Consider the following 26,387-nt stretch of genomic DNA (forward strand, 5'->3'; position numbering starts at 1 on the left):
TGGTGTTTAAAATCTGATTTGTCTAAAAGGTTTAGAGCTTGTCTAATAGGATTGCTTATCTTGTTCGATTCTTGATTAACCTGTTTTTTAGCCTGCTTATATATATATTTTTTTATATGGCTCTATCTAAATTGGAAGTAGATAAGTTTGATGGCCATGGTGATTTTAGCATGTGGCAGAAAAAGATGAAAGTAGTGCTTGTCCAACATCGGTATGCGAAGGCTCTGTTAGAAATAAACGAGGAGAAGGATAAGCAACTCTCCATGACAGCCTAAGAAAGGCAGGACATGGATGAGATGGCTTTTTCCTTTATCATCCTCAGCCTAGCAGACAATGTCTTGCGTCAGGTAAATGAAGAAGAATCAACTGCAAAGGTATGGTCTAAGTTGGAGTCCTTATATATGGTTAAGTCTCTAACTAATAAATTTTTTTTGAAAGAACAATTGTTTGGATTTAAAATGAACCCTGCAAAAACCCTAGAAGAAAATCTATATGAATTTAAAGTGATTACAATAGAATTGGCTAATGCTGATGAAATTTTTTTTGATGAGAATCAAGCTATTATTTTGTTAAACTTTTTGCCAGAAGTTTGTAAAGATCTTAAAACAGCAATTAAATACGGTAGATCTTCTTTAACCTTAGAAGATGTGTTGTCAGCTCTTAGATCTAGGGATCTTAAAGTTAAGAGGGATAATAGGTCAAGTCCTGCAGAGGGTCTGCAAGTTAGTGGTCATGCGGATAGAAATGCCACTAGGAATAAACCTATGACTGGAGGGTCAAGAAAGGGATACTCAACAACCAAGACTTGTTGGTACTGTAAGAAAGAAGGTCACTTAAGGAAAGAGTGTTTCAAAAGAAAGAAAGATCTTGAGAAAAATAAAGCTAGAGAATAATCAGCCAACCTGATTGATGGTTATGAGAGAATAGAAGCTCTGTAGGCTTGATGTCTAGGCATTAAAAGGCTAGGGTACATTGGTCATAAGAGAGCTGTTAGAGTTAAGCATGTTAGGCATGAATGGATTTGTTTAGGTTTGTAACCTAGAGGGCTGTATAAATCCTGTTTTATTGTATGGGGTAGAGTTTTCCATAGATGCCTGTGTTTTCTTTTTTATTCCCATAGGTTGTAAGTTGCTTTCTCTGTCTCTTTATTAGGAGATGTTTTGAGTTCCTGGTTTCTGTCTAGGACTTGTTTCTAGATGGTGATGTGTGTCTGGTCTTGTAGTATTTGATGGCCTTGTAGATTTAGACTTACCTAAACAAACTGTTAATGTACAATTTGAGGTAGAAATTTGTTAGTCTTAAGGTGGAACCTTAGGAAATTTTTGTGTCTAATGGAAGGCTGAGTGTTAGCCCTGATGTCTTGTTTATAGAAGTCTTGATAAAGCTTTCTGTTGTTTTAAATGAGGCATGTATTAATCGAGTCTGTCTCGGTTCTTAAGTTTGAGCAAGTTGTGTTGTTGCTCGATGTGCTCTTGTTGTAGCTGGGAGAGTTGTAGAGGTCTCTGGTCAACTCCACTATTAATCTATTCTTGAATCAAGGTGGAATTTGTTAGGATTTATGATTCAAAATGTATTTTTTTTTATAATTGATATGTGTTGTATGTTTGCATATATTTGGGTTTCATCTTATGTTTATTTTGCTAACATTTAAATATATATATATATATATAATTGATCTGCTGTTTATTTTGTGGGCCAAATAGCCATTGGGCCGAGATCTATTTTATGAGCCAAGCCCATTTGTCATGCAGCCCATGTGATTTGGTTAAGCCCAGCCGGTTGCCTAATGATATATAAGGGCAGCTTCATGCCCTAATTGCTATCAGATCTGCTATTGCTCTCTTTTGAAACCCTATGTTCGCCGCACTCAAAGTGAAACTCTTTCTCGCTTGGAAATCCTTCTCTCGTTCGATTGGCTTCGGTTTGTTGGTAAGATCACACGGTGAGGTTGTATTGCTTTAATCTCTGTTGTTGAATCGCCTGAGGCGTGAGAGATTTGGTGTAACTGATAGATCAGATTCTTGACACGATCTTGAGATCGGTAGAATATATTCTATACTTCTTCTTGTATTTTCTTTCTAATTTCAGTTGATGTATTTGCAATACGTTTTTGTTCTTGTTGTGATTTTGTAATCCGATTGTAACCAAAAGCTATTAGTGGATTGACTAGAGGCGGAACCTCTATCGTGAGTAGGATCTATTGATTCGAACACGTAAAAACTTTGTGTTCATGTGTTCTTTACTTTTCACGATTTATGATTGTTCTTGGTTGGTTTGGTCGATTCAAACAGGGTTAATACATTAACAGGTCGAACAAAGGAATTTGATCTATTATATGATAAAACTTATTTTATTTAAAATTTTATCTAAAAAGTTAAAATTTAAATAATTATTATGAAATGCCACTTACCTTTAACGAATATTAGTATAGATGCAGGAGTGAGATATTCCAACACATATTGGACAATCTGAAGGGTAGATATATACAAGACATTCAACATGTATATATTAAGCCAAGCAGCCCACTAGTTAGCAGATTGGGCCGGGTTGGCCCACGCCAGGCCTGTTCCACCTAGTTAAATGAAAGTGTACTGGGCTGATATTTGATAATAATAATAATTTATTTTTAACGTTTTAAGTTAAATTTTAAATAAAATAAGTCTTAATATAGTAGTAAAATTATTTAAAAAATTAGTTATTGTTTAGATGTTACGAGTTGATATTTTGTTAATAGATTTAATTTTTATTTTTAAACGAAGGATATATTTTATTAATAAATTCTTATAATAATATATTGTTTCTTTTAGATAAATGCTTATTCCTTAATCAGTCGCTCGACATGGAGTGTGACAAATAAATGGAAGAGACAAGGGCCGATGGTGCATCAGTCAACTATATATACATAAATAAATGATTCAAAAGACGAGTCCATAGATAAGGACTAATGAATCAACTTTTGGTCAAGTTGGTGCCGCTCGGGCTCAGGCTCAGGCTCAGCCTGAAAGGAGAGGCTGCCGCTGCTGGTCGCTCTCTTCCCATTTACCCAACCGATCCCTTGCTTTCTCAACCTGAAAATATCGAAATTTAATTTGGCCATAATAATAATAAATATTAGTTGGTGGGCATTTAATAAACAATTGATTGATTGATTAGATAAGCTCCTCCTCGATGTGATTATACCTCTTGATCCCATTTGGTGCGTGCAGTAACCCACACTAAGATGAGAGTTTGGATGAAAGTGCCAGCCATCATCCCTGACCATATTCCCTGCATAATTAATTAATTAAATCAAGGGTAATCATAATTAATTAAGGCTAAATCATACTCTCTGTGTATGTATGTATGCATGTATACCTTGGCACCAAGATCGAAGGTAAAGCCGAGGATAGCACCCAATGGGATCCCGATCACGTAATAGCACCCGACGTTTACGTACGCGACGAAGGCTTGCCATCCGCATCCAACCGCCACCCCTTCATTTATATACATATACATATATATTAATGACTGCTCGCGACGATGCTTGCTTGTCATCATCGTAACGAATGAGAATATACATACATACATACATATATATATATATGTATATAAGAGAATTTCGTCGTCTGTTCTGTCTTTGGCTGCCGGCCGGCCCCTTCTTTGAGAGATTATTATATATAAAACGTCGTCACTTAACAAATTATTTATTTATTTTAATTAGGAGTGCATAACACAAATCACCCTTGTTGTGTAAAGAGGAAGAGAGAAGACGGGCTGGGCTGGGCGAACCCTGTAGTGAGACCGACCACGTACGGTAGGCTGTTAATTTCAACCAAAATTAATTAATTGCAAATTAACCTTCGTTAATTATTTGTTGGGCAGACTCCAAATTGGCCAGGTTCAACAAGCAGACCCAACTTACCAATCAGATCCGATCGAGATTGAGTGAGTAGATCGACGACAAATTAGTTACAAAATTCTCCTTTTTCTCTTTGATGATTGTCAGGACCAACCAACGAATAATGAGGAGCCTAAATGGTTCCTTCATCATATCCTCGAGACTATATATAGAATGAAGTGACTTCTTCAAACTTTTGTGCTTAAACAAATCTAATCTTCATCTCAATCATTTACTAGTAGATATATATATAAAACTAATCTTCATCTCAATCATTAAGACTAGTATATATATATATATATCTACTAGTCTTATATATATATCTACTAGTCTTAATGAAAAAAAATGATCAATAATTTTCATTAATAAGACAACAATAATTAACCTTAGATCCCTTTAATTAATTTTGTTCATGAATTTGGGCAATATATAAAACTGTCACCTCATCAGACACCTATATAAATGACAAGGTTAATTGCAATTCAAGTGCAAGTGAAGAATTAAGTTAAACAGTGATCAGAAATAGCGACACTTTTTTTTTTTTTGGTCATGATGAAGTTAAGGTACCTGATAAAACCGGTTGGATACCGTTGAGGATGATGGAAACGGCCAAGTAGGGTGCAAGATCCGAGACGGCTTCCGCCACGGTTTCGCCGTCGGTGAAGACGTAGCTGAGGACGTCGCGCAAGGCGAGCACAACCACGGCCAAGATTACGGCGATGCTGAATGAGCTTAAGGTGACGATCACCACTGAAAACGCTGCTGATTTGGGATGTCCAGCCCCAAGCTCATTACTCACCCTCACACTTTCATTATCAATCAAATGAAAGTTAATACTAATTATTTTAATTTAATTACTCTACTATTTATAATTAAAATAAAAAAAGAGAAAATAAACCATACCTTGCGGCTGCATTGAACCCCACTGAAATCATGAATACCCATCCACTTATTGTCATGCTGCGTGATAATAAACATATATAAATTAAATGAAATAATAATAATACATAAAAAATTAACGTGGTTCGTCTCAATAGTCTCTGTCCATGATCTTATTATAATGAGATTGTTATGCTCGATGATAAGTTCAACTATAAAGAAGAAAGCCCACAATCTATCGAGAGACTTGGGGGGAGAAAGACTTGGGCGAGAGACTATATAATTACTTGAGAAACACCTATGGGATAGTTAACTAATCAAGCGAATGACTTTTAACCCGAATGATTGAGACCAAAATCGAGTGACCTTAGTTGAGGAGCCTCATTTGATGTCTTTGAGAATTCCTCTCGAGAATTCATGAGTCACTTGAAAATTACTATTTAGAAGACTTTCATGGGTTAACGATTCTAATACCTTTGCCTACAAATCCAAAAGAAAGCTTGAAAGGCCCACTAAAGATTATAGGTCTCCCTCCATCTATCAATCTCCTTTAACTCTATAAATGAAAGAACTCTCCTCCAAGATAAGACATGCTCATAACTTGACTGAGATTATAATTTTACTTTGAGCACGATGTTGATTTAAGCATTGGAGGGTTCGTGGTGATCACCTCACCCATGCTTCAAACTAGTTTCTTTCTTTGCAAGTCTTTTGGAGACTCCACGAGATACTCCCATATCCTAATCGAGACATTTTTACACACTAGAAGATTCATTTTTGTATTTTGACAACAATAAAGATAATTCACTAATTAAAATAAAATAATTTTATGATTTCAAATAATTAGTTGCATTATATATAGGGACTCTAGTAATTATCAATAAACAAGTACAATAATTTGAATATATTATCTCTTCACAAAATGTGAGTGGTCCAAAGGCTATTTATAAACATCAACTCACAATCACATTGAAATTAAAATTTTTAAATCTATCATAATCTATTAATTAAAACTTTTTCTCCATCAAATTAATCTTAAAAATTAGATAAAAAAGGGTAAAAGCCAATATTGCAAAAAGATCCAGACTGTTCTGGAAGAATATTTGACCGGCTGATATCTTTTATATTTTTCAAGAAACGATAATTTGACCGTTAGCTTGCAGATGGATGAAGGGCACCAGATTACATATAAAAATCCCAACTGCACTTCCCACACCACATGGATGAACGTTCGAAAGGTAACATGGTGGGGGGCTGTGGGCTATCTCTTACTGTATGTGTACGTCGAAGGGTCTCCATGCAGCACCAAAGTTTTGTACTAGATTTGGATGATTGGTTCATTAAAATGCTGAATCCTTAACTCCTAATTTAAATTCTCTTAGAATTGTAACAAATTCAAGATCAAAGTAAAAAATTAAGAGAACAATATATATATATATATATATGGATAGATAGATGGTACTTACCAAACAGAGAGAGAATCCAAAGCAATCTCGGCATTCTCAAGCAATCCAGCAATCAAAACAAGTATCTGATAGTACCAAGTCTCCAAGCACAGCATCACCCCTGAAGCTGCCGACAGCTTCAAGAAATCCCACAGCCCGGAAAACGCCTGAACGCTGAACCCTCTCCAGGTGTGCTTGCACCGCCGGCTCCTCAGTATGTACACGAACTGAGCCACCACCACGATCCACCACGACAGGCTCAGCATCAGGGAGGCCCCCAGCAGCCCCCACCCCAGCTGGAACACCACCACCCACGTCGCCAGCAGGTGCAGCCCCAGCGCCGCCGTGGAGATGATGGCGCTCGGCATCACTATGCTCTGCGCCTGCAGGAACTTCTGGATGGGAAAGTTGGCGGCGTAGGCGAAGATTTGGGGGATGAGGCCGTAGACGAAGACGGCCGCCGCGGATGCTATTTCCCGGGACTCGCCCAGCAGGATGAGGAGTGGCTTGGAGAAGATGTAGACGAAGGTGAGAGGGATGCCGGTGGCAGTGAGGAGGATGGCGGATCTTTGCAGATAGACGCCCAGCATTTCGTACTTGTGAGCTCCGTAGGCTTGGCCACAAAGCGTCTCCACTGCACTTCCCATCCCGAGCTGACAACATGTGGAACATAAAAAAAGTTTAAGTAAAAAATGAATTCCTTGCATGAGATAGACATAAATTTATTAATTAATTACTAGTATCTATCTATTTCGGATGAGAGGCCCCTATTATTCTCACTGATTTTTTATTACAAGATTGCAAAATATATAGATAAATTAATATGGACCTTCCCAAATTCCAAAAGAAAAGCATTTGATTATAATATATATATCATCGTTTCATAGGGCAGATATATACTCAATTCATTCCAAAGAACATTCCACCTTTTGGTGGGGTTATGTATATAAAAGAGTCATTAAATAATCATAGAATTGCCATCTCTTTCATTCTTTGGATGAACTTGAATCTATTTTCTTGCAAAATTCCCAACTATATCAATTTGCTCGTCTCTTTCTATATGATTATTTGTGGACAATCATATATATCCAAAGATCTACAGATATTGCATATTAATTCACATCTATTTATGTGCCCATATACGTACAACAGAGAGAGAGAGAGAGAGAGGACGAATTAATTAATTATGTAGATATTACCATGACACCATAAGCAAAGATTTGGATTCCGTTGTTGCCAAGAGAAGCAGCAGCGAGCTGAAGGTTGCCCAGATGGCCACAGAAGATCTGGGTGGCCATGGAGGTGACGTTGTTGAGCAAGTAGACCACGATCGCCGGAGCTGCTAGCTTGAACAGAACCCTCAGCTCTACGGCGGTGGCCTTCCGCAGCCGCCGGAGCCGCGGCAAGCTGGTGTCCGATAGCACCTCCTCCAGTTCAGAGCTCACTGCCTCTGCTGCAGGCATGGATTTAACTATTTTATCATCAGAACTTGGCATCCTTTCATAATTCACCTGACTTCCATCGCCATCTTCGTTTATCCTTTCCATCCCCTCTCTCTCTCTCTCCATCTCCCCCTCTATCTGCTTATGGCTATGGGGTGTGGAAAGGCTTGGCCGGCTTTGAGACGCTTGTGCTGTGGATGTACTCATATATATATATATCCCTTCCCTAGGTAATTTTTTATCATTCAAATACTTATATATATATTATAGTTAATTTAATATTTTAAGTACAAAGGAGTGACGCGAGAACACTCGTTAGGGCAACGCTTTAAAACATAATAATTAAGGAAGGAAGATAAGAATTTAATATAAAGTTTTGTCCATTTATTTGCCCTGGGATAAGAGGACAAGTTGTTGCAGTGTTATAATATATATATGTGGAGAAGTTGGTATTTACTTCTTATTTAGAAAGCCGCCGTGGTAGACCTATTTCTTTTTTCCTTGCAAATAATGGTAGACTTATTCACTCCTTAATTTAAATATATATATATATATCATTTTAACATATGGAAAATTTAATAAATAATATTTGATGTGACATTTTTATATTAATGTATTATACATTTATATTGACTAAACATATGTTGCAATACACTAATATAATAATGTCACACCAAGTGTCATTTTTTACCTATGATGTATGAAAATATTTTGGGAACGTTGTTCTTGCAATTTTGAAACGTTAAAAAACGTTTTAGGGCTATTTCTATAATTTTAAAACGTTTTAAAATTGTTTCATAATATTAAAAAAATATCCGAAATGCATTATCGTTCACAAAGATGTTAGAGATAATTTTTTTTTTTGTTTTTAACTAAATTAGTGGCAAAACTTTTCTCCTTCTTTAACACAGCTTTCAAATTTACTTTTTATTTTTAAAAGTAAGTAAAATTTTTAATTTATTGTTTATATTATGTTTGATTTTTTTTAAATTTATTATTTTTTAATTAGTAAGTCATAACTCATGAATAATAGAATTTATGTTTATGTTTATTTAAATACATCATGAAATTTATGCTTATTTTTTATAATTTTTTATATTAAAAATTATATTTATAAAAAAATCCTTATGTTTTTTTATTTATGTATTCATTAGAATTTAATAAAAATATTTAATATTAAAAATAAAACACATTAAATACACGTAACAAAACTCTGATTACGAAAATAACAAACAGAAAATGTACACTCTTAAACACAAAATATAATAAATACATATTATCTAAAAGCTATGTGTATTTAATCTTATTTAACCACCGGTTAATTAACACTGGCTAATAATTTATACTTTTAGGGGTGTTTGTTAACCAAGATAAAAGGGAAAAAATGTTAGATATGAGAAGCATTCTGATATTTGGTATTTCTAACTTGTTTGTTAACCTTATCTGACCATTTCCGGAAAAGACCTCACGTGACCTCTTATTTCTCCCTTTCAAGATAAATTTATCCGACCTCCCCCATCAGATAAATTTATCTTGCTATTTCAAAATAAGGCTGAATTACTTATCTGCCCCTTGTAAGATAATTAATATCATTTAGTTTATTTTAAAAATTTAAATTTATTAAAAATTTTATTTATTTAACTCTTATAATTAATATTTTTAATATATTTTAAAATTATTATATGTTTTGACAATTTTTAAAATTTAAATAACATTATTCATTTCATTGATTTTTAAAATTTAAATTTCTCTCTATATATATTTTATTTAACTCTTTTCAACTCTTTTTAAATTTATTTTTAGACATGAATTTGAAAAATAAAATATTATTTTTAATTTTAATCTTAATTTTTTTGACAATTCATATTAATCATAAAATACTATTTTAATCATAAATTTGATAATAGAGATATTTTGATAAAAAAACTTTTATCTTGATGCTTGTGATATGTATTAACAAACACATGAAAAGAAAAAATATAATTATCAATGAATTCTTAAAAATTTAACAAACAGTCGATAGAAATCTTGAAATGCTTTCCGGTCTTATCTTGATCATTTCATATCTTGATCCGAAAAGCATCCTAATCTTATCTTGATACCACCTTATTTTGCTCATTTTAACAAATGCCCCCTTAAAAGTAACGCTAACCGTTACTCGTTACTATTAGAGTAACGACTAAAATGTAATAAAATATTTTGTTTTTAAATAATATATATTTATTATATATATATTTCCAGTCCCTTTAATAATAACTCATCAAAATAAGTGAATGAAAACCCTGATATTATTTATTAAATAAACAATTATGAAATTATCTGACATAAATCTCATAGTACAGACAGATTGACACTCTTTAGAATCACACTTTACATTATATCTTATATATTTGCGTTGATATGACAATTTGTTTAAAATATCATCACAAATATTAAATTTAACGGTCCAAATTGTGTAAAAAAAAAACCCATATCTAGAGTAAAACCTCTTTTGTAAAGAGCAATCAGTCTATGGAAGAGTAGAGAAATTGTCCAGATACATGGCCTGATCTTCTGAATAAACTACAGAAATGGTCCCTCAGAGATAATTATTAATTGAAAAAGATTAAAAAAAAAAAAAAACCAATCAGTCTTCCAGCCTCACTTCCCTATAGAAGAAGGGTATAGTGACAATGATGAGGCTGTGCTGCATGAAGACATGGAGCTCAATGCCAATTGGGAAATGTCACAGAGATTGTGAGTTCAACAATAAAGAAGAAGTCTCTGTTACCCACTTAGCACTTACCCACTATAATTTAACATTCGAGGTCCAGAACAAAAATGTCTTTATAAACCAAGGCAACCTTTGCCACCCATTACTCTCACCACCTGCTGGCTGGGCCTGATCATGTTTGTTTTTCTTATTATTTTTTTATTCTTATATTTGGGGGCAAGTTCATTTCACAAACCCAAGAAGATGAACAGTGAACAAATTGTTCCAGTTTTCACTATTTGCTTGTGCAAAGAAGATAACATTCAATTGCTCTCTCTGCGTTCTGAATTCAAATGGCAACAAAGACGTTACTCTCTCTCACTTGTGTGAACATTCTATACAAAAATTTATTACACAAGCTTGAAAGAATGATGATGAATAGATATTAAGACAAATCCAAACTTAAAGACTCACCTCATACTGAGATATGCTCTCCTGATTCATACAGGTTGGACGAAGGGCATCAAGTCTTCTCTTATATATAGCATGATGGATGTGATTGTGTGTGTTTGTTCTCCAAGGGCTGATAAATTCAATCAGGCATAGGGGAAGCTTTCCATTCATTCTCAACTAGACCGCCAAGCATAGTTCAACTGAAATTTACAGGACAATCATGAGCACCACCACTGAAGTTGCAAGAAGCTTATGAAACATGTAATAGTTGTCTTGACGACCTGCAGAGTACAACAGTTCAAGTTTCAGAGACAATGACAGCTTTCGACAATTCCAGGCAACGACATGGAAGTTAACTGTTAAGCTGCAATAACACCCCCCCCCCCAAAACCGTATATATCCTTTGACGAGGACAAAGCAACAAATAGTGTACAAAACTTTCAATAGATAGATTTAAGAATATTCAAAGAATATCGCTTAGGAGATGTGATTAGGATACTAACCACTTTGCCCAGATGCTACTGCTGGAAGTGCAGGAATTTTGACCGCTGTTCAAAAAATTCCAAAATAAATTAGCCAGAGCATTGCAGAGGACTGCAGATATTACTTTCAACTTGCTGGCGAAAAGTGAAAATGAATTGGATGACTCGATCCATCAAGATGAATTCAAGCAAAAGGTCTACGTACTTTTATTACAGGATGAAGCTGGTACTAGGGGAGTAGAAGGCCAAGGAGCTGGAATGTTATCATTTAAATCACAGAGGAAGGTAACTCCAGAGATTTTGTCAAACATTGCATCCGATGGCAAACTTGGCAAAAGGCATCCAGACTCTAATCCAAAAACGGATGAAGTAGGTTATACAATATATCATATATCAAGATACAGACATGTTCAAGAAAGAAATACATATAAACAGCAAAAACGGATAAAGTAGGTTATACAATATATCAAGATACAGACGTGTGCAAGAAAGAAATACATATAAACAGCTCACTCATAAAACTTCATACATGAAGATGCTAAACAAACTCCACCAGCCCAACTTCATACATGAAGATGCTAAATGTAGGTAATAGGGACAAAGGATCCACAATTTATGAGATCCCACAAATTGTGGATTCATGGGTCCATGTTTCCTGGGGTTGCTTTCTCCATTTTTTAGGTTGAATAATGGGAGATTTAGTGGGTTAGTTTTGTATATAAGACGTATGGGTGATTAGGTTTAGGGTGTGAAGATATCATATGCATTATTTTTGTATGTTTTATGGTATCAGAGCCAGGCACAAGACCAGTGCTTCCAGCCATACCAGACGAGAGTTGCAGCAGCTGCCTCCAATCTGCCGCTGGAGTTAGCAGTCGAGTCCGCCATTGTCTTCAAACGCCGGGAGCAGAGTAAGGAAAGGGCTTTCACCAGCACCAGCAGGGGTGGATGCTCGTGTAAGTTGTCCTGTCCTCGGCTGAAGCCCAGGACAACCCACTATTAAAATTAATTTTTTAATATAAAAATAATTTTAGTAATAACTCAGTCAAAAAAAAAATTACAATTCACCCCAAAATTTGTGATGCGTGGTTCTACACCTCAAAAAAAAATTTTAGCCTCCCCTTATCTAGATTTCTGGATCCGCCCCTAAGCACCAACATCACCGAGCGCTGCTGGAAAACGGCATCCCACGTCCACTGGCAATCGCATCAGTCGCGCAGCAGCCCTCAGCAGAATCAGTCGCGCCGCCGTGTGCCTGTGCCCCACCTTCAGCAGCATCAGCCGCACCGCCTTCAGCAGCATCACCAAGGGCCGCCGTCTTCAGCAGCTGATCTGCCGTGCCAGGCCTCAATAGCACCATCGGTCATTATTTGTTGGCGTAACCATTGTAGTCGCCGTCGTTCACCTCAGATCGGTCAGCCCGCCAAGTCCAACCACAACTGACGCCGCCGTGCGCTGCTGGTCAGAATGGTCCCCAGAAACTTCTTTTGCTTCGATCTCGTTCTTTGGTGCTCCGATTACGACACTGTCACCATCGTTGAACTTGTCTTCCTTCCAGATCCCTAAGGTTTCGTTGCTATCCATCACCGACCGCCGTTACCGGCCGCCGTCCACCACTATTTTTTTTTTCTTCTGCCTTCAGCTACTTCCTCTTTGGGTGCAGTAGTGCTTCTCATCCTTGCAACTATTATTGATCAAATGACCAACTCCACTTCTTCCACGTTAGAATCCTCAAGTATCTCGACTGTCTCCACACCACGATTATCCTTAATATCCGGTCAGTTTGAAAACCCCTCAATACAAATCACATCTCATAAATTGAATGGGAGTAATTTTAGAGAGTGATATCAATCGATATTACTAGTAATCAAGGGAAGAGAAAAGATATATTTGACAGGAGTAACGGTACCATCTCCATCAGATTCTAACACCTATAGTGTCTGGGAAGCAGAAAATTCAATTGTGATGGTGTGGTTGATAAACTCAATGGAGCAAAGAATTGGGCACTTGTATCTATTCTACGAAACAACAAAAGAAGTATAGGATATAGTACAAGAAATATACTTAGACTTGGAGGATATATCTCAAAGTTTAGAAATCCGCTCTAGGATTCGAAACACCCGACAAGGTACATTATTTGTCGATGAGTACCTTAATACACTCTCAGAACTTTAGTATCAAATTAATTTGTTTCACAATATTGAATGGAAGTGTTCGGACGATGAAGTTCTATACAATAAGATGATGGAAAGAGATCGAATATTTGATTTCTTACAAAGCTTGAATCAAGACCTTGATGACGTTCGAGGACGTATTTTTAGCACAAAATCCCTACCTAACATGAAGGAAGTGTTTGTTGAAGTTAGGCGTAAGGAAACAAGGAGGAAAGTACTATCTTCTCCAGTACAATACTCATCCACCGAAATAGTAGTCTAGGGATCTGCTCAAGCTGCAAACCGAAATCAAGGATATAATTCAAAAAGAACTTCTGAAAGGACAAATGACCATGGTGTGAGCATTGTAAGAAGCCCAACCATACTAAAGACATGTGCTGGGATATTCATGACAAGCCTCCATATTAGAAACCACGAAGCCAAAGGAAAAAAAATTGCCTATGTGGTTGAAACAACTGGTATGGCCTCCCAACCATTTACAATAGAACAAATGGAAATCCTTCAAAAATTGATGACTCCCTATGATGCCCCGTTCCCACTTACGGGTGCCACTCGTGAATAATCATTCGAACAACTCACATGCTCGGCCATATGTGAAGGGGCGGACTATGTTTCAACACGAAACGCCCTAGGTGGGAACTAGACTTCGTCCTTCTCTTCCTTTAATCCCAAGATCGACTAGCAGATTTGGGCTTTAACCATACCCACACTTGACTAATTAATTTCTATTAAATTTGCTCAATCATCATTTTATTATTAATTCTTCTTCTTTCCGGGAATTCTACTAGGCTTCATATAATTTAAAATTCCAAACATCCCATTGGTTTTCCCAAAATCCAAGGAAAAATTCAAAATTTTCATTTTCAAAAATTCGGCATTTATCTCAAAAATGTCTGAAAAATCCATTTATTTTGAAAATTCCTATGAGGCTCACAATCGATCAAGAAATGCCCCAAAAACCACCATTTTTTTTTCAAAACTTTTAAAAAAATTGGCTGGCAGGACCTACTGGCGCACCTAGGGCCCCACGGTATTCTGGTCGCGCAAGCTACGCGTGCTCGAGCGCCCCACGCTCGCGCACCTACTGCTGGCTGTGGCCCCCTGCGGGCCACCTGGTGGCCTCAGCTACTACTGTTGCTGCCTTCTTCACTTTTTCTCTCTCTTTTTTTTTTTTTTCTCTTGGGCTTTCTAACCCAAATTTTTCAAAAATTAAATTAAATAAATACTCACCAAAAATCATCCACATTTCCAACAAAAATCATTTTTCCAACACCCAAAATAAACACCAACATACATCCAAAATATCATTTTTATTTCACAAATGAGGCTTACACAACCCTCTTGATGCTTACATAACAAACATCCAAATAAAATATACCCATGGTCTTAAACTTTAACAAGCCATTACCAACAAAATAATTTACAACACATGCTTAGGCTTCAACAAGCCATAACACTAACAAAAATCCACCATGATCTTCCCAACTTCAAGCTTGCAACACTCCCCTTTTTTCTTGGCACATGAACAACTTACAAGGTGAGGATAAAACCTTATGAGCTATTAAGCTCAATAAGGGTGCAATGACAATAAGCATGAACATTAATATAAAATGTGATACCAATGCATGCAATGCAACAAAGTTAGGGCTTCCACATCCTCGCAACCACCTTGGTTTGAGACTTTAACCTATTATACCCCACACAACCTCATAGCCATGGGTCCTTGAACACAAACAACATGTCAATGCACACATATTAGTTTATGAACCATACTTACAACCTTGCGAGCCACCATCCCATGGGGCTATTCCTTACCTCTTTCCATTCTTTGAAGCTCCCACAATCTTTGGCTTCCAAGAACTTCCTTGCCTCCAACTTCCTTACTCAAAGAAACCTTAAAAAAAAAAAACAAGGTAGCTAAGCCACCATTCAAGAGAAACAAAAGGATTTTCTAAACTAAGGAAGAATCCTTACCTTCATCTTCTTCCTTTCCTTTTCTTCCCCTTTCTTCTCCCATTTCCTTCTCTCCATTTGAAAACCTTAACATTGGAAGACTTCTTCCAATTTCTCTCTTCCATTTTCCTTTTATATCTAATAGACTCAAGATTAAATCTTGGCATTTGGATTTACTTTAAGAAAGCAAATCTCATCCACACAAAGAAACATAATCCATGCCATTTAATCTCTTTAAATCCCAACCCTTGGATCACTTTGCCTTTACCAAGGCTTAATCTCAACCACTCAAAGAAAGCACAATCCATGTGCCTATCCAAGATTAAATATCCACCATGAATTTATTTTGGAGAATAAATCTCCACCATCTATCTCATCTCTCTTTATAAATATCTCCACCCATTTGGCAATCCATGCCAACTTCAAAGACTTAATGGTGGCTCTTGGATCAATTCTTTTTCCAAGAATAAATCTCATCCATTAGATTTATTAATTTCTAACCATTTAATAAATTGAGACAATTTTCACACATCAAGAATGAAAGACATAATTCTTTTCTTTTCCCTTTAAATAAATCCCATATTTTCAAAGCATTAATGGGAGACAATTTTCCATTTCATTTGGATTTTCTTTTAATCCAACACCATCATTACATAAATGACTAATTCCCATTAACATTTGGATTTATTTAATCCCACCATTTTACTTGAACAAGACTTTGCCAAGTGTTATCTCTAGACACTAACCTTAGCTTCCAAGTTTCCATCTCAACCATCCATGTGTCTCCACCACATTTATTCACCAATTTAGGAAAAATCAATTATTTTCTCTCATAATTGAATATTCTCTATTTTCCCCATTTTTCATAATTTAATTCCTTTATGGAATTTCACTCCAATTTACTAAAATGCCCCTTGTGAATTATTAATCTCATTTATCTCCACATAAAAACAAAAATGAAAAATTAATTCACTTCCATACTTAATTCCACCTAGGAATTATTTCCAATTTACCAAATTACCCTTTATTGGACTTCACTATCCAAATTACTAAAATGCCCCTCTCATAGGGCACCATTATTCTCAAAGATCCATCTCCTTCTCAAGGGAATTTTTGGAAGTTTCTCACTTCCTTTCTCATTCTCTTAACACCAGCAACACAGGGTGTTACACTCCCTTAGTTACTGATGTCTCCAAAACTGTCCCTACTAGCTCTGCAACACTTACATCACGTAAAGGTATATTTTCCTTATTGTCATGCAAAGACTCACATGATGCTTGGATAGTGGATATAAGTGCATCTGACCATATGACAAGCTCCAATACAGGATTTAGTAACTATCAATCATGTAAGAAAACTGTTGGTATTATTGTAGCAGATGAGTCCATGTGCACAGCAATAGGGAGAGGAGATATAGAACTCAATGGGTTGAAGTTGAATTCAGTTCTTCATGTCCCAAATCTACAATGCAATTTACTTTAAGTGAGTAAACTAACCAAGAATTTGAATTGTTCAATAACGTTTTTCCCAGCCTATTGTAAATTTCAAGATTTGTCTTTGGAGAGGATGATTGGGAATGCTGAGAAGCAAAATGGTCTCTATTACTTGTCAGGTGTTGGTTCTCTTTCAAGACCAAAGTTACCTATTGTTTTTTCCTTGTTTTCTAATTCCAATATTATGTTGTGGCATCATAAATTAAGTCATCCCAGTTTCTCTTACCTAAAGCATTTGTATCCTCAGTTGTTTGCTAATAAAGATCATTCATCATTTCAGTGTGATTCCTGTACTCTTGCCAAGCAAACTCGTACATTTTATCCACCTCATACATATAAATCTTCTCCTCCATTCCACTTAATTCATAGTGATGTGTGGGGACCATCACGAGTGTTAAACTTAACCGAGGACCGATGGTTTGTTACCTTTATTAATGACTACACCCGGGTATGTTGGGTTTACCTGATGAGAGAAAAATCCGAAGTGACTGAAATTTTTAAAAAATTCCACAAGGTTGTCACAAACGTTTTTCAGTCATCTATCCATATTTTTCAAACGGATAATGGTAGAGAGTATTTCTCCCATGAACTCAACAAATATCTCCAAGAATATAGAATACTTCACCAAAGTTCATGTGCGTATACTCTTCAACAAAATGGGGTTGCTGAGAGAAAAAATTGCCATCTATTGGAAGTTGCAAGATCCATCATGTTTGCTAGTCATGTTCCACACTTTTTTTGGGGTGAAGCCATTCTTACATTGGCCTTCCTCATTAATCGTGTTCCCTCCAAAGTTCTTCAATATCAAACACCCTTCAGTGCATTGTTATCCGACTTTCCCTCTTTCTGGGTTCATAATTCTCTTGAACATCGTGTGTTTGGGCGTGTGGTATTTATTCATAATGTTCAACCCAACCGAAGCAAGTTTGATCCTAAAGCTCTAAAATGTGTCTTTCTTGGTTACTCCTCCACACAAAAGAACTATAAGTGCTATCATCCTTCTACAAAAAGGTTCTTGATCTCATGTGATGTTTCCTTTGTTGAAAATCAAACCTTCTACCCCCATGTTTCTCTCCAAGGGGAGATTAGTTCTCAAGGAGACAAACATGGGGAATCTAGTTTCTTTGAGCACTTTCATTTGATCTCCTCAACATTTCCTTCTCAATCTGAGTTGATTCCCTCAAGTTTTCCTTCCAAATCTGATTTTGTGTCTAAAAATGGTGATGATGTGGGTCAAGGGGGAGAATCTAACACCATTGACCCAAAACCAATTTTGGTTTACTTTATGAAGACCACAAGTACCAATGCAAACTCAAGAGTATGAACCGATGACAAATCTCATGACTACAGATAATCAAGAAGAAGATGAAGAAAATGAACCATGTCAAGAAGAAGAAGAACCTACCAATAACATTGATTGCCATAAGGAAGGGGGTAAGGTCTTGTATGAGAAATTCCAAGTATCTTATATCAGATTATGTTACATATACTAAATTATCAGGGAATTTCAAAGCCTTTGTTGCAAAGATTGATGAGATTCATATTTGGAGAAATGTTCATGAGGCACTTTAGGATCCAAATTGGAAGGAAGTTGTGCTAGAAGAGATGAAAGCATTGAATGATAATGAAACTTAGGAAATGGTGAAGCTACCGGAAGGGAAGAAATCTGTTGGCAGTAAATGGATATTCTCAATGAAGTATAAACTAGATGGAACTGTGGAACGGTATAAGGCAAGACTAGTAGCGCAAGGCTTTAGTCAAACCTATGAGATTGAATATGAAGAGACCTATGCACTAGTCACCAAACTTAACTCAATCAGAGTTCTATTGTCCATTGCTGGTAATTTAGATTGGGAACTACACCATCTAGACATCAAGAATGCTTTTCTCAATAGCACATTAGAGGAAGAGGTAAATATGAGCGTTCCTCCTGGATTTGAAGCAAAGAGAAATCTAGACAAGGTATGTAAGTTAAATAAGGCCCTTTGTGGTTTGAAACAATCACCTCGGGCTTGGTTTACACAATTCAACACTGTTATGAAGGGTCTTGGATACAACCAAGGGCAAGCTGACCACACCTTGTTTGTGAAGAAAAATAAGTCAGGACAACAAGTAATTCTCATTGTATATGTAGACGATATGATGATCATAGGTGATGATGAAATGGAGATTGGAAATCTCAAAAAGAGACTTCGAGCTGAATTCATGGTAAAAGATCTTGGAAAACTTAGATACTTCCTTGGAATGGAGGTTGCAAGAAGTCACAAAGGGATCTTCATTTCACAAAGAAAGTACACACTTGACTTACTTGAAGAGACAGGAAAACTTGAGTGTAAACCTTCTAGTACACTCCTGGAACGTAACTGGAAGCACAAGGTGTTAGATAGTAATCTTCTAGTGAATAAAGAGAGCTATCAATATTTGATAAGAAAACTCATCTATCCATCGCTCACAAGACCAGACATTGCCTTCAGTGTAAGCATAGTAAGCCAGTTCATGCATGCTCCCACAAAAAAGCACATGGAGGCAGCAAACCAAATCCTGAGGTATTTAAAAGGAAGTCCTGGCATGGGTTATTGCTTAAAAAGACTAGAGTCAGGGATATTATTGGATTTTCAGATGCAGATTGGGTAGGAGCTGTTGATGATAGCAAGTCAACCACAGAGTATTGCACAAAAGTTTGGGGTAATCTAGTGATATGGAGAAGTAAAAACCGGTATGTGGTTGCTCGAAGCAGTGCAGAAGTAGAGTACAGAGCCATAGCTCAAGGAACATGTGAACTCATTTGGATACAGAGGCTGATGACATATTTAAACATGCCAGTAACATGCCCTTTTCCCTAGTCCTATGGTTAGTTTGTAGCCCAAGAAGAGGAGGAATGAGAGGAAAGAGATGGCTTGACCATGGATCACTTTCTTCATTAAGAATAAAGTGGAGATGGAGAAATTTATGGTACAACAGGTCTTGCCAAATCTTTTCTATTATTTTAGTATTTCAATATTACTAAATAGCGTGCCTTTTCACAGCATGTATAGGGAAAAGACACTTAAGCATGCAATTTAATCAAAATAAGAAGATTGATGATAACACATATCTATGCTTGACAAGCAACACCAAGAAAACATCAGTTTTCAGTTAGACATTATCCACAAATTCTAAACAGGATAAAGGAAAAACAAACTTTCTTGAAGTAAATATGGAAAAACAAACTTTCTTGAAGTAAATATGCTGTTCATACAGGTTTATAAAGGACAATTCAAGACAAACCAAATCCATTGACATAAAAAGTTGTGAAGAGAAAGTATGTGAAGTATGCAATTCACCTTGAATTCCAACTGTGGCAGTCATATTGTAAATTCCCATGTCAAATCAAAAGAACACAACCAAAAACAGATCAAGTATTAGTATCAGTTCTAATTGGCGTTCTTTTGCTCATTGAAGTGACAATATGGAACTAAACGGACCTTGAAGGGAAAAGTCCTTTAGGCTGATGTGACAGTTACTATAAATATTTTCAGTAATATTTACTTTCTGAAGTTTGATTCCAAGTGATGCAGCACAATTTAAAGCTTGCAAGTTGGTTATGAAGCTTTGCTTTTGCAAGTGAGACACATAACTCCCCATTGCGCGACAACATGCTGTCCGGTTGCTTAACCCATTTCCACAGGCCTTGGTGACACTGCCCATGTCAGGAAAAACCAAAGGGCAAACTGTAGCAGAAAGGAAAGTGGTAAGACAGTAATGAAACACCAGAGAAAATATGAATGGCATCAAAACAAATACAAAAGTTCATTTTTTTTTTTTTTAGAAAGTTGACATGTTCCAACTGTTAAACAGAAACTAAGCTGATAGACATTACAAGCTCCGGGGCTAAATATGCGAACCTCACGGTATTAGATTAATTTATTCTAAGAATTTTCTCAGCTATTAGTCCCAGCTCACCTTTGTTGATGTTGCAGTTAGATAGTCCCCTAAGAATGTTCTTTGCATGAGAAGGATCAAGTTTTCTTGCCAACCATCTGTGTACAATAACTTTACAGTCACTAACCCTAGTAGAGTGGTCAGACAATGCATGAGACTTGTCTGTGCTCAATAGATCATAGGCCTTTAGTGCAAGCTTTCTAGCAGCTTCTGATATAGCATTCTGACAAATCTGGTTACAACATTCATTCACAAGATCAATCTTTTCACAGGAAGCAAGGAGGTTTGAAGCATCCACTGTGCTCTCAAACTCATTAACATCATTCACCGGGCAAGAAGCTGCTGTGAGGTTTGTAGGACGGATCGAACATATTTCTTGCAGATAATCACTGGCACCCTGACCAACCAGAATTTGCTCAAAGTCCAATAGGCAGTGCTTTGCCAGCATCCCATTTAGAGCAAGCATATTGGTATCCTTGCTAGATTGACCAATGAGAACAGCTAAAGTGGCTTCTAACTGTGGACAACAAATTACATTGGCCAGAAATGGTGCGAATACACCCACGCAATCAATTGATGCAATGCTCATCATACTTTCAACTGAAGAAAATTTTAACGCACAAAGTCCTGCAAAAGGAATTTTGTGAATAGGAACCAAAATGAAGAAATTAACTTAATTTGTTAACCTGCAGCTCCACAAGAAACTTGAGAAAAAATATTAGAGAAACCTGATAATTTAGGGATGGTGTTATTTGTGAATGGTGTTAATGGTGAGGGGGCAAGAAGAGGAAGAAGGGGCTGAGGAGCTGCACTTGGGGAAATCTCAGTCAAAAAGGCATCTGTCCTTGTGTCCATTATCCCAAAACTTTTCAGGTAATCTAATGGGCTGCAATAAGATCCATGGAGGGCTGCAAAAGCCGAGAAACATCCAATGAGAGTCAATAATAACAGAGAGAGAGAGAGAGAGAGAGAGAGAGAGAGAGAGAGAGAGAGTATTTTTGTGTAAACTAGGATACTGTAGAAAATCTAAACCATGTGGACTTAGGGAAACATATGCCTCCATCCAAGCAAAATAATATGCAACAATTGAAGCCTGGACTAAATGTTCTTCTTTGGTGCCATTAGAATTGCTAAGTGGAAAAGCATTTTTAGCATGAGGTGTAGGACTGGAGATATAGTAATGTGTTTGATGAAACTTCAGTGGCTCAGAAAATCAATCCATGATTCTAACAATTTTGTATGTAAGTCCAACACTGGGACCACATAGAATAAATACTCCTTACAGAAACTGAACGTGGTTTTGATGTCAGTAATATGATAGAGATTACAAAAATTTAAGAAGCCCGATCAACAAGTTGCATTGCAAATGTATGTATAGTAAATGAGGCTTCATTACAGTAACAGTCCTCTCTGTTTCCCCTCTGCCGTTATGCTAGTTTTGGACAACTGTCCTTTGTCATTCAATTTTTAAAAACCACCAGTTGATAACGGATGGGGCATTGTTTGACAAAGATTGAGAAGGTGCCATGTTCAAGGGCACAATGGCAAAACTTGCCATTGTTTAACAGTCCTCTCTGTTTTGCCACTTTGGGAAGACTTTAGTCTGAACCCTAAATGGCGGGGAAAAAAGTTTCACTTCTGATTTCATTCACAGTGCAAATTCAACTAAGACTAGATATCGTCCGGCACTAGATTTTTCAATTTGAATACCAGCAGAATTCCAGTAAATTCTGTCTGAACATAATAGGCCATGCTATCCACTCACTTTCTCTCTGCATAAGTCAGATTCTAACAATGGATAAATAACTAGTCGCACCACCGATATCTACCATACAATTACAAGCCACCAAGGAAATGAATAAACCTCTTCTTTTCTTTATTTGCTTGATGTACAAAATAGTGTGTGAAATAGCAAGTTAAAGAATTAACCAAATATCACGCTTCAATAATGGGATATTGGTAAAGCTCCTGTTGGCAAGCTGAACTGGAGATGGTAGACAGAGAAAACACTTCTTTGATGGAGAAGGGCAAGGTTACATAACTTCTCCCCTACTCTCTGGGGAAATTTTTTTGCATTGGCCAGCCTAACCGTAATTGTTTTTATTCCTTTTCCTTTTTGTGCATCTGGACATCAAATCAAACTAAAAAAAAAAAAAAGAAAAAAAAAAAACAGAAAAAATAGGTAGTCATCTCAACAAATCAGAACACAAATTAACTAAGAACAAAGCTTTATCCAGTTCACACAAAGGCTGAAGGTTAAAACACAAGAATGAAGATCGAAGAAAACCCATTCACCAAAGCCCCCAGCACAGCAGGAAGCGGAAAGTGAAGCAACTTTATGACGAAACCCAATTCAAAGAAACCGACGGATGAAGCAGAAAGAAGAAGAAACCCATCAAAGCCATCAATACTCACTCATAAACAACAGAAGCACATTGAGAAGATTGACGCTGAGGCTGTGAACAATCCCTCCTCCTTCCATCCCTGTTGGCCGAAGATGATCAGAAACTCTCAACAGAAAAGACTCGGAAAGAAATTGTTGGAAGAAATAATTGATTACAGTGGAAGAATAGAAAAATGGCCGGGGAATATGAAAAGGAGGGAGAGGAAGCAAACGGTGGGAGAGAGAAAGAGAGAGAGAGGGAGCCATAAATGGATGAGCTGCCGCTGCTGGTAATAAGCGTGGTGTGGAGGGGACAAAAGCAGAGTGATGAGGAAATAGCTGTCCATCTTTGAGGCCCCGACCCCATCAGTCACTGAATATAAAGCAACCAAATTCTGATACTAAACTCCATCAATGGCCTTTTCCCACGCCTTTTCCTCCGTTCCAGCCTTAGCTCATGCGCCCGTCACGTGACAGCCACATATCATCATCTTATTATATTGCTATTTAATTTAATACACAATAATCATCCATAAATTTTACAGAAAATAAATATGATAGCAAATCCAATTCTTGCTCCTATTATCACATACATAATGGATATGGGAAGGTTGTTGGGTTCAACATGTTCCAATCCAAATCCACACTTGTAAGCAGGGATGATATATATATATATATATATAGCAAAATTATTCGTATCCACAAATATTTGTGGCAAGTGAAAATATCAGCAAAAATCTCATGCTGAACATGATTGTTCTACCCAAGATCATCAAATGTCCTCCACTAGTTGTCATCTTTAAGTATCTATGGACTCTCAAGTAAACATTGATTCAAATCCAACTCCAGCCCAACCAACCACTTGCTTAAGTTCAATTGAAAAAGAAAATGAAAAAGGCAAACCAAAGAAGACAACCAAGATTAGATGTATAGAATCATTTCAAGAGACAAAACACTTGATGGGGGAGTGGAAAGCAATTTATTTAAAGTTTGTCCATCGAGGACTCAAAAGGGACATAAAATTGATATTTTTAAAATCTAAAAAAAAATATGAATAATGGTAAAGTATTTCTTGACGCATATAATTTTAATTAAGATTGTGTGAGAAATGAGACTGTTAATATGATTATTCTACTTTTTTATCAATGGTTGAACATGTTGGATTTAGAAGATTTAGAGATACTTTCAAACCCATATTTAAAGTGATTTCTCTGAATATAATCAAGACAGACATCTTAAACATCGATTATATGAAAGAGTTAAAATCATGAAATTGTTGGAGAAGAATCAAAATAGAATTGTCATCACTACTCATATGTGGACTTAGAGCAATCAAAAGAGAGGTTAGCACACTTTGTGGATGACTCTTGGATTTTACAAGAGGTAATTTGCATGGTTAAGTATATAAATATTTTTGAACATTTATATCAAATTATATTTAATTTATTATGTGTATTCCATTTTGTTGCAATCATCTTTGATTTTTGATTTCTGTGAAAGCATTATTAACATATTTTTTTTTTCTATTGTGTGTAGGTTTATCTATATGCCTTGACCACACACTTCTGAGGTAGTTTGTAATACTCTTAATTGATTGTTTGATGAATTGGAATCTTTATACAAAGTTATCCACATTGACAGTAAATAATCGTTCTACTAATAACTTACTGATTACTGTATTATTTGAAATATTACCTTCTAAGTTAGTATGGTTGGGTGAAAAATCACTACATATGCGACATTATGCTCATATTTTAAATTTGATTGTTAAATATAGGTTAAAGGAAATTATTGGTGTTTATTGAGAAAATTAGGAACAATGTGGCTTATTAGATAGCGATAACAAAAAGAGTATAAAAATTTGAGAAATCCTAATGTCAATTAAACATTGGTTTCACTAAAAAGTTAATTCTTGATCGTACCAATAGGTGAATTCTACCTATTTGATGCTTATTGTTATTTTAAGTTATAAAGATGTCTTTAAATGCTTAGTTGAACCGAGAGCCTTTATACAACAATGAGCCATCTCCAAGTGATTGGGAATTGGCTAAGAATGTTTGCAAGAGAAGTTTCATAATGTGATTGAGTTATTTTTTAGAATAAAGTATTCTACAATTAATGTCTGATTCTCAAAAATATGTGAGATTATATTATAGTCTCGACAATTATCGTAGATTTTACATATAAGTTAGTACTATTTCAATATAATTTTTCTCAAATATATGAAAATTGAGGTGAGGTGAAATTAATAGGATCAAACAAATGTGTGTGGGATTTGATTGATGAGTATAAGAAGTTGTTGAGGAACTAACTAGGTTGGTAGACGTCAATTTGAATCTTCAATCAATTCTTCTTCTTTTTCAAATATTACTACCATGAATGATGATTTAGATTATTCTCACATGGCCAAATTTGATGCAATTTGTTGCTTCTTTGTGTAACTCAACAAATTCTAACTCCGAGTTTGATGACTATCTTTAATAGACCTTAAAAGATCTTTGAATTTAATATATATTGGGTTGGTGGAAAAATACTTTCAAATATCTTATTTTGAAATTAGTGGTTAGAGAGATGTTTTGACCATAATTCCTGTATCGACTGTGGCATTGAAATCTACTTTTAGCTGCAGGGAGAGATTGGTAAGTCCACATCATAGTATGCTTCATCTAGATGCATTAGTGGCACTAATGCGTGCACAAGATTGGTTACGGCCTGATGATACACAAGGTAAAGGTAATTGAATGTGTAAAATTTAATACTTCTTTAGTAATTCACTTTTATTTCATAAGTAACATACTATAATTTTATATTTATATGTTACATTAGTTTTCCTGTTGATGAAAACATGTACGAATATGGAGATTCTTATTATTAACAGAGAACCCCCTCCCTCCTACCCATTACCATTCCTACTCGTAAGTTGGGCTTGGTTGGATGCCCATGTTCATGTTCTTGCCAGCCCAGCAAGAGCAAGTCTAGTCCGAAAATGCGTATTGCCCTGTTGGGCAAAGGAAACTATTTATCTCATGTCAAATAGCATAAATAATAACTGAAATTTATATTAAACGATTTTGTTACGTTATTTGTATCAAATAATATATTATTTGTTCGACGCAAACAAATTGAGGGGACGGGGTGGAGTGCGGGTCCATTGTTGGGGGGACCTACACACCCGCCTCTCCTTGCTAGCTTG

At 36.1% G+C, this 26,387-nt stretch overlaps 2 protein-coding genes across 4 annotated transcripts; both read right to left on the reverse strand.

Moving 5' to 3' along the window:
- Positions 1-2,763: 2,763 nt before the first annotated feature.
- LOC127808993 (protein DETOXIFICATION 40-like) lies at positions 2,764-7,849 on the reverse strand. Its single transcript, XM_052347766.1, has 7 exons — positions 7,401-7,849; positions 6,223-6,854; positions 4,781-4,837; positions 4,445-4,683; positions 3,355-3,473; positions 3,181-3,267; positions 2,764-3,068 (listed from the first exon to the last, which is right to left on the reverse strand). Exons 1-7 carry the CDS (start codon positions 7,767-7,769, stop codon positions 2,994-2,996), a joined length of 1,578 nt encoding a protein of 525 aa, XP_052203726.1. The 5' UTR covers positions 7,770-7,849; the 3' UTR covers positions 2,764-2,993.
- A 2,328-nt stretch (positions 7,850-10,177) lies between these two features.
- On the reverse strand, positions 10,178-23,568 carry LOC127808389 (uncharacterized GPI-anchored protein At1g61900-like). 3 transcript variants are annotated; one of them, XM_052346915.1, is made up of 9 exons: positions 23,227-23,568; positions 22,741-22,952; positions 21,540-21,719; positions 20,833-21,438; positions 20,355-20,600; positions 20,214-20,225; positions 11,476-11,619; positions 11,292-11,336; positions 10,178-11,069 (listed from the first exon to the last, which is right to left on the reverse strand). In XM_052346915.1, exons 3-9 carry the CDS (start codon positions 21,664-21,666, stop codon positions 10,996-10,998), a joined length of 1,254 nt encoding a protein of 417 aa, XP_052202875.1. In that variant the 5' UTR covers positions 21,667-21,719; positions 22,741-22,952; positions 23,227-23,568; the 3' UTR covers positions 10,178-10,995. The 3 variants fall into 3 exon arrangements, with proteins under 3 accessions (XP_052202875.1, XP_052202872.1, XP_052202873.1); XM_052346912.1 differs by lacking the exon at positions 22,741-22,952 and having other exon boundaries at positions 10,181-11,069; positions 23,227-23,567; XM_052346913.1 differs by lacking the exons at positions 20,214-20,225; positions 22,741-22,952 and having other exon boundaries at positions 10,182-11,069; positions 23,227-23,567.
- Positions 23,569-26,387: the final 2,819 nt, after the last annotated feature.

Source organism: Diospyros lotus, chromosome 8 (genome assembly GCF_014633365.1).
Source record: "Diospyros lotus cultivar Yz01 chromosome 8, ASM1463336v1, whole genome shotgun sequence".
Taxonomy (NCBI): Eukaryota; Viridiplantae; Streptophyta; class Magnoliopsida; order Ericales; family Ebenaceae; genus Diospyros; species Diospyros lotus.